The 14503-nt window shown below is 36.3% G+C and overlaps 1 protein-coding gene across 1 annotated transcript in view; it reads right to left on the bottom strand.

Moving 5' to 3' along the window:
• Positions 1-823: 823 nt before the first annotated feature.
• RAB3IP (RAB3A interacting protein) overlaps positions 824-14503 on the bottom strand; it is a 39336-nt gene continuing 25656 nt past the window's right edge. The window contains exons 7-11 of the mRNA XM_075149807.1: positions 10136-10264; positions 8227-8339; positions 4598-4697; positions 4422-4491; positions 824-1187 (exon numbers count right to left, since the gene is read on the bottom strand). Of these exons, the coding sequence (XP_075005908.1) occupies positions 1105-1187; positions 4422-4491; positions 4598-4697; positions 8227-8339; positions 10136-10264 (495 nt within the window). The 3' untranslated portion in view covers positions 824-1104. The remainder of the gene's footprint in view (positions 1188-4421; positions 4492-4597; positions 4698-8226; positions 8340-10135; positions 10265-14503) is intronic.

Below are 14503 nucleotides of genomic sequence, written 5' to 3'. Positions count from 1 at the left end.
TTTTTCAAAAAGGGCTTTTACATAGCAAGTCTACCACATACCCACAAGCATGTTCCTTGTAACCTAATCAACTGCTTTCAGCTTAGACTATGCCCAGGGAAAAAGGACCAATTGAACTTGAAGTGCAAAAGTAGCACTTGAACAGAAAAAACATCTTCCTTAAGAAGCTATTATCCTTTTTTGGGTTCTCTTTGTAGCGAATTGTGTGTGTGAAGAAACTGCTAACATTATATGGAAATTATCATCAGCATGTTGAAGAAATCACATAATGGATATTTTCCAATTTCAAGGACAGCTGTGGGAAATTGATGCATACAACACTGGAAACTGGAAATCCCAAAAAAGCAGGAGAAAAAAAAAAAATCATTTAAAGGAATGAAAAAATTCTAATGAAAGGAAATTAGAGGGGAAGAGAAAGTTTTTAGCAGTCAGATAGGGATCAAGACAGATTTCTAACCAAAGAGTGACCAAAGTAATTTTTTTGTTCCTTGATGTTTGAAAAGCACTCTACTTTAGAGAGAAGATATCCATATTTATTATGCTGTTGACTCTTCACTATATATGTTTCTCTCCTTACATTGTTTTAAAAATGAATAATATAGGAAAGCAGCACTTCAAAGAATTCCAGGTTCTCCTACTTGTCTGTTAACTGTATTGGCATACATGCCTAGAGAGATACATACATGTATCTGAACACTACCATGAAGAAAATGTCAGGCATTTATTCCCTCTTCACAGAATTATCTCAGTTTTACATTGTGGAATGACTGATCAGGGAGGTTCACATCATTCTGCATCACAAAGAACAGAAGAGAGACACTGCTTCAGTCTAACACTTTAATCAGAAGTTTTGTTTTTAAATGTAAATTACAATCACTAATACACCTGCAAGTGCTTACAACATTTGTTCAACTAAGTATTATATGTATGCATATACAGCATAAGTCAGTTTGAAACAATCACAGTACTTCTTAGTGCAATCTGCAAAAGGAGAAAGATCTTGGACCCACTTTGTGGAAATAAATATCAAGTGACAAAAAAAGATTCAGCAATTTTAATTATGTATATTCAATGAAGTTCATGCATGCGCAAGAGTAAAAAGATTTAGAGCTCTTCCTTGTAATAGCCAAGTTTTGCTAGTGACATCTCTCTTCGCAGCTGCATAACTTCCCAGAACATCTGTTCCACTAAAAAAGACAGAAATATCATTAAACATACTGAATTCATATTTTATTTCTACTGATGTATACAGGCTGCCTCACTGTACATCAGTTTAGGTGAACTTTAGAAGTAACAAACATCTAATAAAACCAGAATTAATATGCATGAGGGCTATTTGTGCTTGGTTGTGACAAAATTTTTATTTTAGAAATTCTAAATGATGCTCCTATAAGAAATTGCCCAAATTTTAGATGATTTTTTTTTTTAATTGGGGAACAAAAAAGCATCAGTACTTCTTGTCAGCTTCAATTAATTGCTGTTTCTCATTTTAATTGCCCTGCTCCTGGACTCATTTTCTGTAAAATTAAAAGACTGCACGGAAAAAAAGTAGAACTTGTTGGATAAGAATTATTTCATCACAGAATCTATAATTTTCTTGTAATTTTTTCACTTGTAATCTTTCTTCTTCCCTCTTTTTTCTACCAGTAATCTGCCAGCAGCAATAAATTGGGAGGAAAAAAGACCTTTTTTTTTAATTTCATCTGTATTTTGCTAAACTTGATAAGCCTAGTGCGTATCTTAAGCTTCTAGACACCACAGCAATACAAATCAAAATTGAGTACATCGTTATTCAAGACAAAAATAATTTCCATGCAGTCAAGATCATGATGTAGAATGACTACAAAGGTTATTAACCTGAGCAACAACTACAAGGTCTTCCCAACCATATTTCAAAAAAACACTTTTACAAAAGTGACCTCTGTCTCAAAAATTATATGGTGCATGAGTAGAAATACATGCAATTCATTAAGCAGACAATTATCATGAGTGCCTACATTCTTCTAAAGGTATTGTTGAAATATTTACATAAAGCTACAAATGCAAAATGTTTTTAATAAAGATGACAATTGAGCTGAAACACCAAACTCAAGTTCTTTCAAAACTTCTTGTGAAGAATAAATAATTCTGGTAATGCTGAAAACATTTTATTATTTAATGGAAAAAAAAATTAACTGAATTTCTTTATCTCAATAGCAAAGTAAACAATTTTTAGTTGAAACTATATAGGTTCTTTTGGTCAATGTCCTGGTTTTGGCTGGGATAGAGTTAATTTTCTGAGATAGTGCTGTGTTTTGGATTTAGTATGAGAAGAACGTTGATAACGCCCTGATGTTTTAGTTGTTGCTAAGTAGTGCTTACACTCGTCAAGGACTTTTCAGCTTTTCATGCCCTGCCAGCAAGAAGCTGGGAGGGGGCACAGCCAGGACAGCTGACCTAAACTGGCCAACGGGGTATTCCATTCATTATGATGTCATGCTCAGTATATAAGCTGAGGAGTTGGCCAAGGGGTGGCGACCACTGCTTGGAAACTGGCTGGGCATCGGTCGGCAGGTGGTGAGCAATTGCATTGTGCATCGCTTTTGTATATTCTTTTATCATTATTATTATTTTCCCTTCCTCTTCTGTCCTATTAAACTGCCTTTATCACAACCCACGAATTTTACTTCCCCTCCCCCCCATCCCACTGGAGGGGGGAGTGATCGAACCGCTGTGTGGTGTTTAGCTGCCTGCCGGGTTAAACCACAACAGTCAAAGTAAAAGCCTTTTAACTATAAACCAAATTAAAACTTAAATAACACATTTTCAAGATCTTCTGCAACGCTAGTACATCCATAAAAGTCACCACCATCTGAAGGTTTTATTAAACATAATTTAGTGTATGAAATAAGTGAATTTCTGGTGAATTCCATGAAAATAATTCCCATTGACACGGAAAGTTAACAGCATTATTTTTCGTAAGGAACAGTCTCTCTATTTATCACCTCAGGAATATTTCAGGTTAGAAATGGAAACAAAGGATTTGGGTGTAGCTAAAATACTGAGCTCTTGAAATTGGGAAACATCAAAGAGATGACTATAGGTGAGGTAGATCAAAGTGGAGCTAATTCTAGCCAAATTCTGGATGAAGCCAATTCACACAGACTCGAAGACTGGAAGAATGAAAAGCACAGACATCCATAAACATTACAATGCTATTTTACTCTAACTTTCAAAAATGCAACTGAACTTAAAAAAAAAAAATTACATTTTAAAAGTGAAAGCAATTTCTTTAATTAACTATTGACACAGAGCTAATGACACTTTTTCTGCTATCTGTGATATGGTCTGTTTCAAAAAACCTTGGACTGAAGGCTGTTGGGCAATATTCTTTGCCCTGGACAGGAAATACAATTAAATCAATTGTGTACAGTTTAAATACAATCAAACGATCATAATTTTCTTTTATAGTGATAAACAAGTAAAATAGTCTTGCAAATGAAGACCAATAACTACAACTCCAACAAGCAATATATTTTTAAATTCCAAAATTAAGTAACTAGGTATACACTGCGTACATCTTCATAACCGTCTTCTTTTGTATGGACATACTGAAACTGAATAGCACAGTTAAGCAAATTTCCAAATTACTGCGCATACAGAGTTTAAATAGGCAGTTGTTGGATATGCTATTCTGACAGGAACAAAGCGACCAGGTAACTCTGGTGGGGAAAAAAATAAAACAGCCTGAAGCATTTCAGTAAAAAAAGACATATACTTTTGGGGGCGGAGGGTAATCAAGCCTTACATTGTCAGATACATTTATAACCAGAGCCCTAATCAAGAGACTTTGCCATGCCACAGCAATGACCGAGACCTCACATCTCAGCTGCACTCAGACAAACAATTACAGTATGGTTTCCTGCTTATTTTTTTACAATTTAACCCAAAACATTGTCATCCTTGCCATAGTCTGAAAAGATAGTCTGACAAGAAGGGCTGTCTGAATTCTCAATAGACAAAATGAGAAGATACACCAAAACACCAACTGAAATAAGAAAAAATCGCCCAGATCAAACCAAACTGAAGTTTTTTTGTTTAAAGTATCTCCATATTCTGTCAGAGCGCCTGGATTTTTGGATACCGTGTAGAAAAATTGTGACTAAATCCTCTCGTTACAGAATTTTTCATAACATTTCTTACTGAATAACATAAGAGGTTTTTAGATGGACTAAAAATCACTGCGTTTGAATTTTTCTTAAAAAAAAAAAACTTTATTGGAGTGTGGGATATCACCAAATTCTCATAATTACAACAATGACTACCAACAGATAGCTTTCCTGTAATGTCAGGTCACTGCTATTGTGCACAGATATAAAGTTTTAGGCACATGCACTATGTACATTTCTATTTATATATGCCAAATACAATTTCCTACTCACCATCTTGCTGCTTCAATAGTCCTTGCTGGATGTATCGAATATATGTAAAGAAGTTACACACAGAAGTGATCTGAACCCATATAAAAATAATGGTGGTTAATATCATTTTGTATAATGGTATGGAAAAATAACTAAATAACTACTACTCAAAATGAAATCATAGTAAATCTACTTACCCTGTAACGACAGAAAGGAGAAATGTAGTAATAACTGCTTGAATCTCCTAATTTGATTCTATGCTTGCATGACTTACTTTGTCCACTGAGAGCACATTTCCTACAAAACAAAGTTTGCATGATTTACGAAACAAATCTGACATTAATGTCTAAACACCTGCATGTGTTTAAGGTGTTAATGTAATTGCTTCATATTGGCACAGATACCCGAGTCTCTGCCTTCATTTTACAAGTTGCAATTATTATGTTGTCAATTATTTTAGTTCCACAAGGACTAATTTTGTTTCAATACCAGTGCATCATGATGCATTTCTGATTTTTAAAACTTTCTTCAGCTCTGGTCATCTACTTCCATATTCACTAATTCAAGCTGGCTTGACAACTCTGGAACAGTGGGATTTCTTTAATTAACTCTTCATACATGAAATAAACATTGTTTAAATTATCTGTTGATGCCAACATTTAAACAGATTTTTTAAAAATTCTGCTTGATGTTGCATTTCATCACAAAAAGTACCAGCCCTACAGAATAGCAGTCAATTCTCTGAAGCCTCTCTCAGATGCGTTCTAAGACCAGCTTTGCATTTATGCCCAAATTGAAATCGTATTTTATATTCAGAGTATAAAATAATTTGAGACAAAGGAAAATAGGCTGCCTGGCAATAATTCTTTCCATTACCATTATAAAAAGTGATGGTAAAATAATCAAATTTACTATTTCTGGTGTATTGCAAATATGTCGTATTCAGGAACAAGGAAAGGTCAGTAGTCACCACAAATTCTTCCCAAAAAACAATTCAGGAAAAGGCAAAGAATTTTAAAAAATTTCCTCCAACATTCTTTGGAAAAAGAAGGTTTGAATCTCTTGAAGAAACTGCTAATAATCTTGATAAATGTAAATGTAAATCTTAATAAATGTAAATAAAATGGGAATTTTATTTATTTGGAATTTCTATATTGCAGCATCTCAGATGAACTGGGTTGTCATGGCATCACTGTTTCATTGATTTTAAAAGCTGCTGGCTCTTTTCCCTTCCATTTCTACCTCACAAAACTAGGGAGTCTGAGAACAAGCAGCCTTTCAAAAGTGAAACAAAAATTACTAAGCTTCTGTGGTTCCAAACAGTGGCTCAGAGGCCCCTTTAAATAGCCTGCAGCTGGTCCACAGAACCATGTAAGACAGGAGAAAATTGAAGAGTGTATATGATTTTCCATACAATTTATGAGGACTGACAGCAATCCATTGATCCAAGAAATCCTACAGTAGCTGAAGCAAGCTGATCACAATTTCAGTCAAGCTTTTGTGAGAAGACAGACAGACTTTCAACGCTAGGAAAATAAAGCCCTTTTTTCCTTCTGGCTATAGAATTACCTTCTATATGTTATCTTCCATCACACCAGGTTAAATGCTGGCCTGACAGTTACTACTAATGACTCAGTTCAGCGGTGTTCGGCACACATGCAGCTTAGTGCTTTGTTCCCCATGGGGACAATTATTCGAATCCTGTGGGGAAACCCAGCTGTCTTTCGTTAAGGCAGCACTTACTACACACCATCACAGGCACCATTCGATAAGTTCTGTATATCAAGAACCTTTCTTCATTATTATCACAAGCTCTCCGCCCTCCGCTTCTTATTTTGCTCTTGGGCTATTACCTGCTATTTTATGCATCTGTTCCCCCCTCCCCCAGGCAATTGTACAATAAAATAATTCCTTTAAAAACATTACTCTAGTTTTTGTTATTATCTATTTACAGTTTGTCTATATTTTCTTACCTATTTAAGAACATGGTTTCAATAAAAATAGTGCTTTGCACCGTATAAAAATAAAAAATGTGAAACTGCTACTCTGATTCAGTGAAAACTGGAACACCTGTTTCCCATTCAGTGCCAGTAATCATATATAAGGCAAAGCACATATGCTGTCAAATTACACTTAAATACTGCATATTCCTTACCTATCACTTATCTACATGCAATACCACAAAAGTTTTTGTCACTACATGACAGCAGGAAAAGGGAGAAAGGAGTACGCCTGGCCTTTTGATACATCTAAAGTAACTAAATTACAATTTTTGCATAGTCATCTCAAAACATTAATCTATACCTAGCCAACTACTTAAGGATTACGTAAATTCTTATTAAAAATTTATCTTACACTGGAGAAAATAAGTTAAAAATCTCATGAAACTTCTGAATGATGCAACCGAGTCTCCTGTTTTTGAGTAAATATTTCATCATGTCAAGACGTAGTTGCTTGAACCCCAATGACTTTAAATCAATTTGCCAATTGCTCTTTAATGACAGGTAACTCGTTTCAGTAGCTTCTGGCTGTCCTGATTCTCTATTGCATTCATGTAATGCAGCTGACAGTGGTGTATCTTGGACTTGAAGTCACTACCCCTTGAGTAGCTCCATTATTGGTGGTGGACCCTTCTGATGAGGGGCTGTTACAGCTCAAAAAGCGTGTTTTCTGGTGACGGGTAAGATGAAGAATATACGAATGCCTGAATTTTGTAGGCTAGAAAGGATCAAATACTAAGTTATAAAATACAATTTTAATTTTATACAGCTTCTTTAAAGAGAAAGTAAAACATTTTAAAATGTGTTAAATATATCTTCTCTTCCACTCAAAAACAGAGGAAAAACAAGAACTAAAAAACAATAGCAATGAGAAAGAAAAAAAAAAAAAAATCTTAAGAGACACATGAAAACGTTTTGATGCAAGTTTTCTATCAGAAAATTGAGCTCTGTCAAAACAAGTATTACAGAGAGAATTGTCAACTTGTCCAAAAGATCTCCCGCAGAAAAGTCAAGGCTTTCTCAAGATTTGGAAGGCTCCAGATTAACACTGACCTTGCTTGCTCTAACCCTGACATACACTAAAGCACACTACAAATCCCTTCCTTCTCCTCCACATCCATCAAAGCCCCAGTGTCTCAGGCAAGTCCCTCCCACCTGACTTTAATGTCTATATGAGTACCTGACAACAAGTCTTGCTTCAGATTACTCTAGGACCATTCAAAAATTTCTAAAATAACCTTCCTGTCATTCAAGCATACTTCCTGCTTTAGGTTCAAACTCACCTTCACTACCGCTTCATTACATTCCTCCTGCTCAAATTCAGAGGATTTACTCTATATATCTCCTCTCAAATCCTTCAGCTACCTTTGTCAGTGTGCTATGTATGTCCTAAATTTCTTATGCCACAAATACTCCAGATGTCCAATATTCAGCCTGTACTACTTCAATACCTATTTCTTTCATGACGCTTTCCAGGTGATAGCCCCTAGTTCAAAAGCACCTGTTTTAAGTATCAGGATGGTCTTCTCCAAACAAGTGAATGTTACTTTTGCAGTCAATGCATCATAAGTAAAGTAAATAGCTCTCCCAAAAAGGGAATTTGTCTTAAAGGTTTGTTCTATATTCATCTTTTTTAAAGCTTAATTTATTAGTTGCTTACTTTCCCCATAAAATTTTGTAACAGCAATCTTGAAGTCTTAGATTTTAGGAAATAAAGTTTAAGATACACAAATTTGACTGAGGTGATCAGTTGATAGCAGTTTTCTCAATCCAAGAGTTATCTCAAATGAGTCAAGATTCCCCCTCTGTCTGTTAGCTTAACATACTTTGGTCCCCCACATTCAACTGCAGAAGCTTTCACAAATCGAACAGGTTGCAAGCCAACAGGTTCAATGCTCAGAGTGTTGTTTTCAACAGCTTCCAGAACAGCTGAGGCCAACTGCAAGAGAAATTTAGAAAGCAGTTAAGAACAGCTCTACATTATCCATTGCCTCAAAGCAGTGACATATTTCTTCTTCCGTAAAGTTAGGAACACTGAAAAAAAATCAACTCACCAAACAGAAATTCTATTACAAATGAGATTTTGCTTTCATCATGAGCAAGAGGTCCCATTTCCAGTCTCCTGTTTAAATTCTGCTCATTTTGCTTGATTGGACTCAACACTTGCCCAAGACTACTGTTTAAGTATGGACAAGTAATAGCCATTATTTGATTTAAAAGAAGGTGCAATTTATGTTATTAGTGAAATAATTCTGTGCCATGGTTCCTACCTGAGTAATAAAGATATTTTTCTATTGCACTTTGAATATTTTAGAAACAGAATGTTACTATTAAAGTAGTTCATAAAAAATACTCTTTCCCTGCGATTTCCTAAAAGCAAAACACTACACATATACACAAGAGGCTACTGAGAGTTAATGTAATACTTCAACCATTCAGATAACTGCATTTCCAATTATTCAAAAACACAATATATGTGTAGTCCATGGTTTGGTTTAACTGCACATTAGTTTATCGATATTCAAGTGAAAAAAGAATTTGGTCACTAAGCACAGCATCTGGAAACAATAACTGATATAACTGACAAGTGCTAGAAGCCTCATTCTTTCCTTAAGAGGAAATACAAATCTACAGTAATTATATCACCACTGAAGCAGAAAAAAAAAACAAAATGAAGTTGCTGGGAAAGACAACAGGATGGCCTACTTACACATACTGCAGAAGCAATTCAATTCCCATAGTAACCAAGTAAACTTTTTAGTGGGAGAGGTTCATATGATGCTGTACACCAACCATAATGAACTACTATACAATTAACTAAAAGATCATGCATGCTTATGGCCAGCAAGTAACAGCAGATGAAAAGCATGGGAAAAGAACACACAACAGATAAACATTATGAAGAAAACACAGCATTTTCCATGTGAGGTGTTTAATTTTATTGGGGAAAAAAAAAATCAAGTCTGACGGCTTTAAAATTTGTTATTCTTATTTTAATAAATATCTAAGAATATGGTCCCTTTCCCCTAGAGACTGGTATCACAGCTACAGCCTGTAAACGCTGCTTGAGAACAAAAACTAAGTAAAGCAATTGGAGCTGGAATCGGTTCCACATTATTCCCAGAATAGGTAAAACTCCAGTCTTTCCTCTGTACGGGAGAGTATGTGGGAATAATACAAGGAAAAAAAAGTCTCATAATTCGTGTCTTCTAAAACCATATTCCCAAACTGCCCCTGTTGAATCATATCAAATCTCGAAGTTTAATTCTTGTAACTCAAACTTCTCTTCAAGAAAACACCCAGACTGTGCTCACAGCCTGCTCTGATTGATATGAGAGAAAACTGGTCCACAAAATTAAATATATTGGTCTCTACTGCCCCCTATATAAACAAGAGACAGTGACTGGACACTTTCTACACAGCAGTATCTTTGAAATATCAGGAAAAAACCCACCATCCATTCCTACAAACATCAGATTCTGCCAGACAGGAGTAACATCTGAAGGAGCAGACCTAAAAAGGCCATATCTGGAACAGCATAAATGAACTAGTGAAGAAAAAATTATCATTTCAATACTCCAGACTAAACGTCAGCACTTCACTGTAAACTGTCACACTCTAATGAACAAAAATGGTTAAACTTCATATGAAAACATGTTTAATACAGTCTATTGGCTTCATGTAATGTATTTAAGGGAAAAGCGTCAGTGACCACATTTAGACTATTTCCATTACCTCACTTTTTGAGAAGGTTAAACATGGAAAAATATCTTCCCGATAAATTTTGTCCAAGAAAGGACATGTTCTGTCCATAGTAGGCTCATCCTTCCAAGATCTGAATTCATTGTACAAAGATAGGTCAGCCTAGAACACACACAAAGATTCACATATTTTAGTACTGCAATTATCACACTAGTGTCTATTATTTGCAAATATCCACAGGTAAATAATGAGCATTAAAACTAAATGCTTTCCGTTGCACTGTGAAGGAATGCTATCGTGCCCCAGCTATGAACATCTTCTTAAATCCACTTTCCTAAGACTGTAAATATAAGCAAATCAAAACATATCATTTTCAAGACACAGAGGTAATGCATTCACTGGTCACCACAACACCAGGGACAAGCTAATTACCCCTCCCCCATTTCCTAAGCTTCAAGAATAGCTTTGAAAAACTTAACTGATTGTTTAACCGAAAAAAGCCAAAAAATAATTTTCTTCTTGCTGCATCTTCATAACAGTATTTTAGTCCATCTCCATTTCTGTGAGTTACAGAAAAGCAGAGAAATCTAAAGAAAACAAATGCAATCCTAGACATCTTATACGTTCACCCTGCATCTGAATATAACACACTGCTATCAGAACGCTAAAAGAAAATATACTAACACAGGAAAACAGGAATCCAATCTACAAATCAATTAAAACTATACTCTTATTCTTCATTGTTCATCTTTATGCCCAAACTCTCTCCTATACCATGGTACAACAGGAAGGCATGGATATTCACTGGGCATGATTTATGAGCCCCCACAGCTTCCCCCACAGCTCCTCTAGTCAATGGAGAAATACAAAAAACAATGGAGAAAACAACCCATTAAATCATGCTAGGAGTAAGCATGCTCTGTGTTAGATAAAACCATCTCTTCCTGCTTTGAAAACACCTTGTTTTGTCATCTCCATGCTGAGATCAGTTTAGCAGTGGGAAGGCACCTATCCAGTCTGGCGTTTAGGAGACTGGTACTAGGTTGCTAACAAAATCCACGTTTGCGTTATGGGACACGGGGGTAGCTGGCTACCCACTAACAGCTGGAGCACACCGAGATACTCCCAGAGCACATCATCTGGTTTAGGATTACTTGAGAAGGATCCTGTTCACGGGCACCAATACTGCTCCAAGACGTGAACCAAGCAGAGTGGGGGTGAGTGCTTCCAATGCACACCCCTAATCCAACGTAAAAGACTAATGCCAGTCCCCAATGGGATATGCAATACCATCCTGCTCCTCAGATGCAACACTATACTCAGACTGGTTTTGACATTCTGCTGACACAGACTTCAGCACCTTTCCCCTCCAAGTGGTTGTTAAATCCCTTTCTTGTACTATAGCAGACCTATACTCCTAAAACCCAAACCTAAAGCTATAGGAAGGGATGTACGCTGCAGGCCAAAGATAAGCCAGGATGTGATTTTAAAATTTTGTCATATTAAAAACAAATAATATAGATGAGATAATGAAAGAGGGAAAATAACATATGCTAAAAATTAAAATAATTGATTTTTAATCCTACTGAAAAGAGCAGTGTACTGCTTTGAACCAATGTCATTTTTGGTTTGGTTTTTTTTTTCTTGAAAAAGAACCTACAAAAATTAGACTGGCAAATTTGGTTTCCATTAGAGCTATTTGCCTTACACCCAAGTACAATCAGGAACAACCATCTTAATTAAGCTAGCCCATAAATGTTCTGGTTGCTAAGCCACCAACCTCATCGTACAAATGAAATTCAATAGGTGTAACTTGCTCCCTAAAGGAATATTTCCCATACCTTAAAACCCATCTCAGGTCTGGCTTTAAAATGAATACAATCAAGAGATATCAGCAGAAAAAAGCCATTTTTGATTTGTACTATATGATTCTAAAAATTAAGATGCATTTCTTATTAACTCAGTTATTTTCTAGATTTAACTCAAAATTTCACCCAAATCTGCAATTTATAAAGAAGCTGCCTTGAAAAAACTGCTCAGTGAATATAGCTTGATGCTCTTCCTTTCCAATCTACACTGTGCTACATGTGTATTTCCTCCCTGCCTTTACTTGTGCTTTCACTAGATCAAAGTTTTGATTATCTGCAATTAAATAAACAGCCAATTGTAATAATAATTCTAGTTAAATTTTTAATGCTTTCATTTTATAGTAAAATACAACATCAGAGAAACATTTCAGCTCTTTGAACAACACTGATGCATTTACCAGCATTTACGCTGAGTGGGTGCTACCTGCCTGCCTATGATCCAGGCAGCTATTCAGCTTGCCTAAATCCTGTTAATACCTAAATTAATTAGACATGTCTATTTATCCTAGAGGTTAGTCCCACGTGCTAGGAAATATTTCTCTGGGATGTTGGCACCTTTCTGGCTCTACTGCAATTTAGAGTAGACAGACAGCCACTCTAACTCTGTCTATACCCCACAAAGAAACCTGAGAGTATACACTCCACTCCATCTAACATCTCGAAATGCTCATCTCTGGGTGGCAGACTCTCCATAAGGGTCCAAAGCTATACTCCCCACACCACACTGCTGAGAGCAAGGGTACTCTCAGCCCCTCTTTGGAAGCCGAGTCACTCAAAATTAGAAGAACGACAGGCAAAGACTCAGTGGCAAGAACATTTAGCAAGAAGGGGACAGAACTAGGGTTTCAGACCCAGCCTCCAGAAATGCAAAAACATTTACCTTAGACCAACAATAAACAAAAGCAGTAAACAAAACCACAAAGCACTGGATAACGAAAGCAGTGGAAGGCATGTCTCCCCTGCTTAAAACAATGTCCTAACCACCTTGCCAGAGGCAGTCTTGCTTTCTTCACCCCATGTTGCACTCCGTTAAATATCCCTGCTCAGAAGAGAGACAGAAAGACTCAAGTCCCAGTGGGTGGAAAATTCATGTGTTTCTTACTGATTCTCTGGGCTGTCACTGGAAGAAATAGTCACCTGTTTTGAGCAGCCTCAATCAGCCTCGAAGTGTCTCCTTATGCAGCCAACAGAAAGGAGACTGAACTAAAGAAAAATGTCAGGCAAACTGGACCTTCTGCAGCATGTCCTTCACATTCACCACTTTCTCTTCACAAGAAATTGAGCCAAAATGGATTTCTCCCCTCTCCCGCTCTTGCCCGACACTTAAAAATTTCATTGAGTCATGACCTCAGTGTGATGCTTACAAAGTAACTGGATTCCATCCCAGCTCTCCCCTTTTGTTTGCATCTTTCTGAAAAGCAACAAGGATTCAATTTTAATACGGAAAACATCCTGGACACCAGTGAAAGTTGGGCAGGCAGGATGTAAAGCTTTTTTTTTTTTCCTCCTAAGCCCAAGTATGAAACAGGAACTGGAAAATGCCTTTATTTTCTAGTTTTATGGTAAAAAGGTATATATTATAAATGCACTTAATGATGACTGACAAAACAAAGCATAAAAATGGCCGCTGTGAATCGCATTACAGTTCCAGTTAGCCTGTTACCCCTCTGACAATGGCCAGCAGTCACAGAGCTGGCTGCGGAACAGTATGAGGGGAAAGACAGTGATGTGTCTTAATTTTACAGTCTCACAATTTCTAGCAATCTGTAGTTAAAGAAGCTTCCTAAGCCAAATGTCATATCTATCTTCTATATACCTTGACAGGCTTTTCTTTTGTCACTTTGCATGACTACATTTTGAACACATTTATATTTTTAATCTTGCTACCTCGTGACAATGAGTTGTAAAGGTTCATTATGTACTGACTGAAAACGATTTTCCTTTTAGCTTCCAGAGTTTTCTTATTACAAGAAATTATTAATATTTGTTCACCATTCATCTTCCCCATGTCACCTGTGATTGTATAGATTTTTGTTCTGCCTCAAGTGTCTCTCTACACAGAAATACTTCCACAGGTTTGACCATCTATGTCACACTTCCTCATATTTTCATTATGTCCTTTCTGAGATGAAGATATCATAGCTGCATGCATAGACACACACATTTACTACATATTTATACAGCAGTATAATGCTTTTTCTGTTGCTATTTATTCCTTTCCTAACAACTTCTAAGGCTCTGTGGGTCTTTGACCACCACTGAGCGCTGAGATGGTGTTTTCAGAGAATTATCCACAAGTACACAACTTTTTTTTTTTTCTAGCACAATATAGATATTTCTAAGTCCACAACTGCCTGTCTGCTAGAGTTACATTTTTTCCTAGATGCCTCATTTCTCATTTATTGATTTTGAATTTCATCTGCTGTTCTACAAACCGCTCAGTATCACAAGATCCTTCTCAACTCTTCGGTCACTTTTTGCTACTACCATTCCAAGGACTTGAGCACCAACCTGTCACCTCATTATTTACTCA

The sequence above is a fragment of the Calonectris borealis genome, chromosome 1, assembly GCF_964195595.1.
Source record: "Calonectris borealis chromosome 1, bCalBor7.hap1.2, whole genome shotgun sequence".
Classification (NCBI taxonomy): Eukaryota; Metazoa; Chordata; class Aves; order Procellariiformes; family Procellariidae; genus Calonectris; species Calonectris borealis.
Note: the sequence above shows the minus strand (reverse complement) of the source record. Positions and strands in the feature narration are given on the sequence as shown.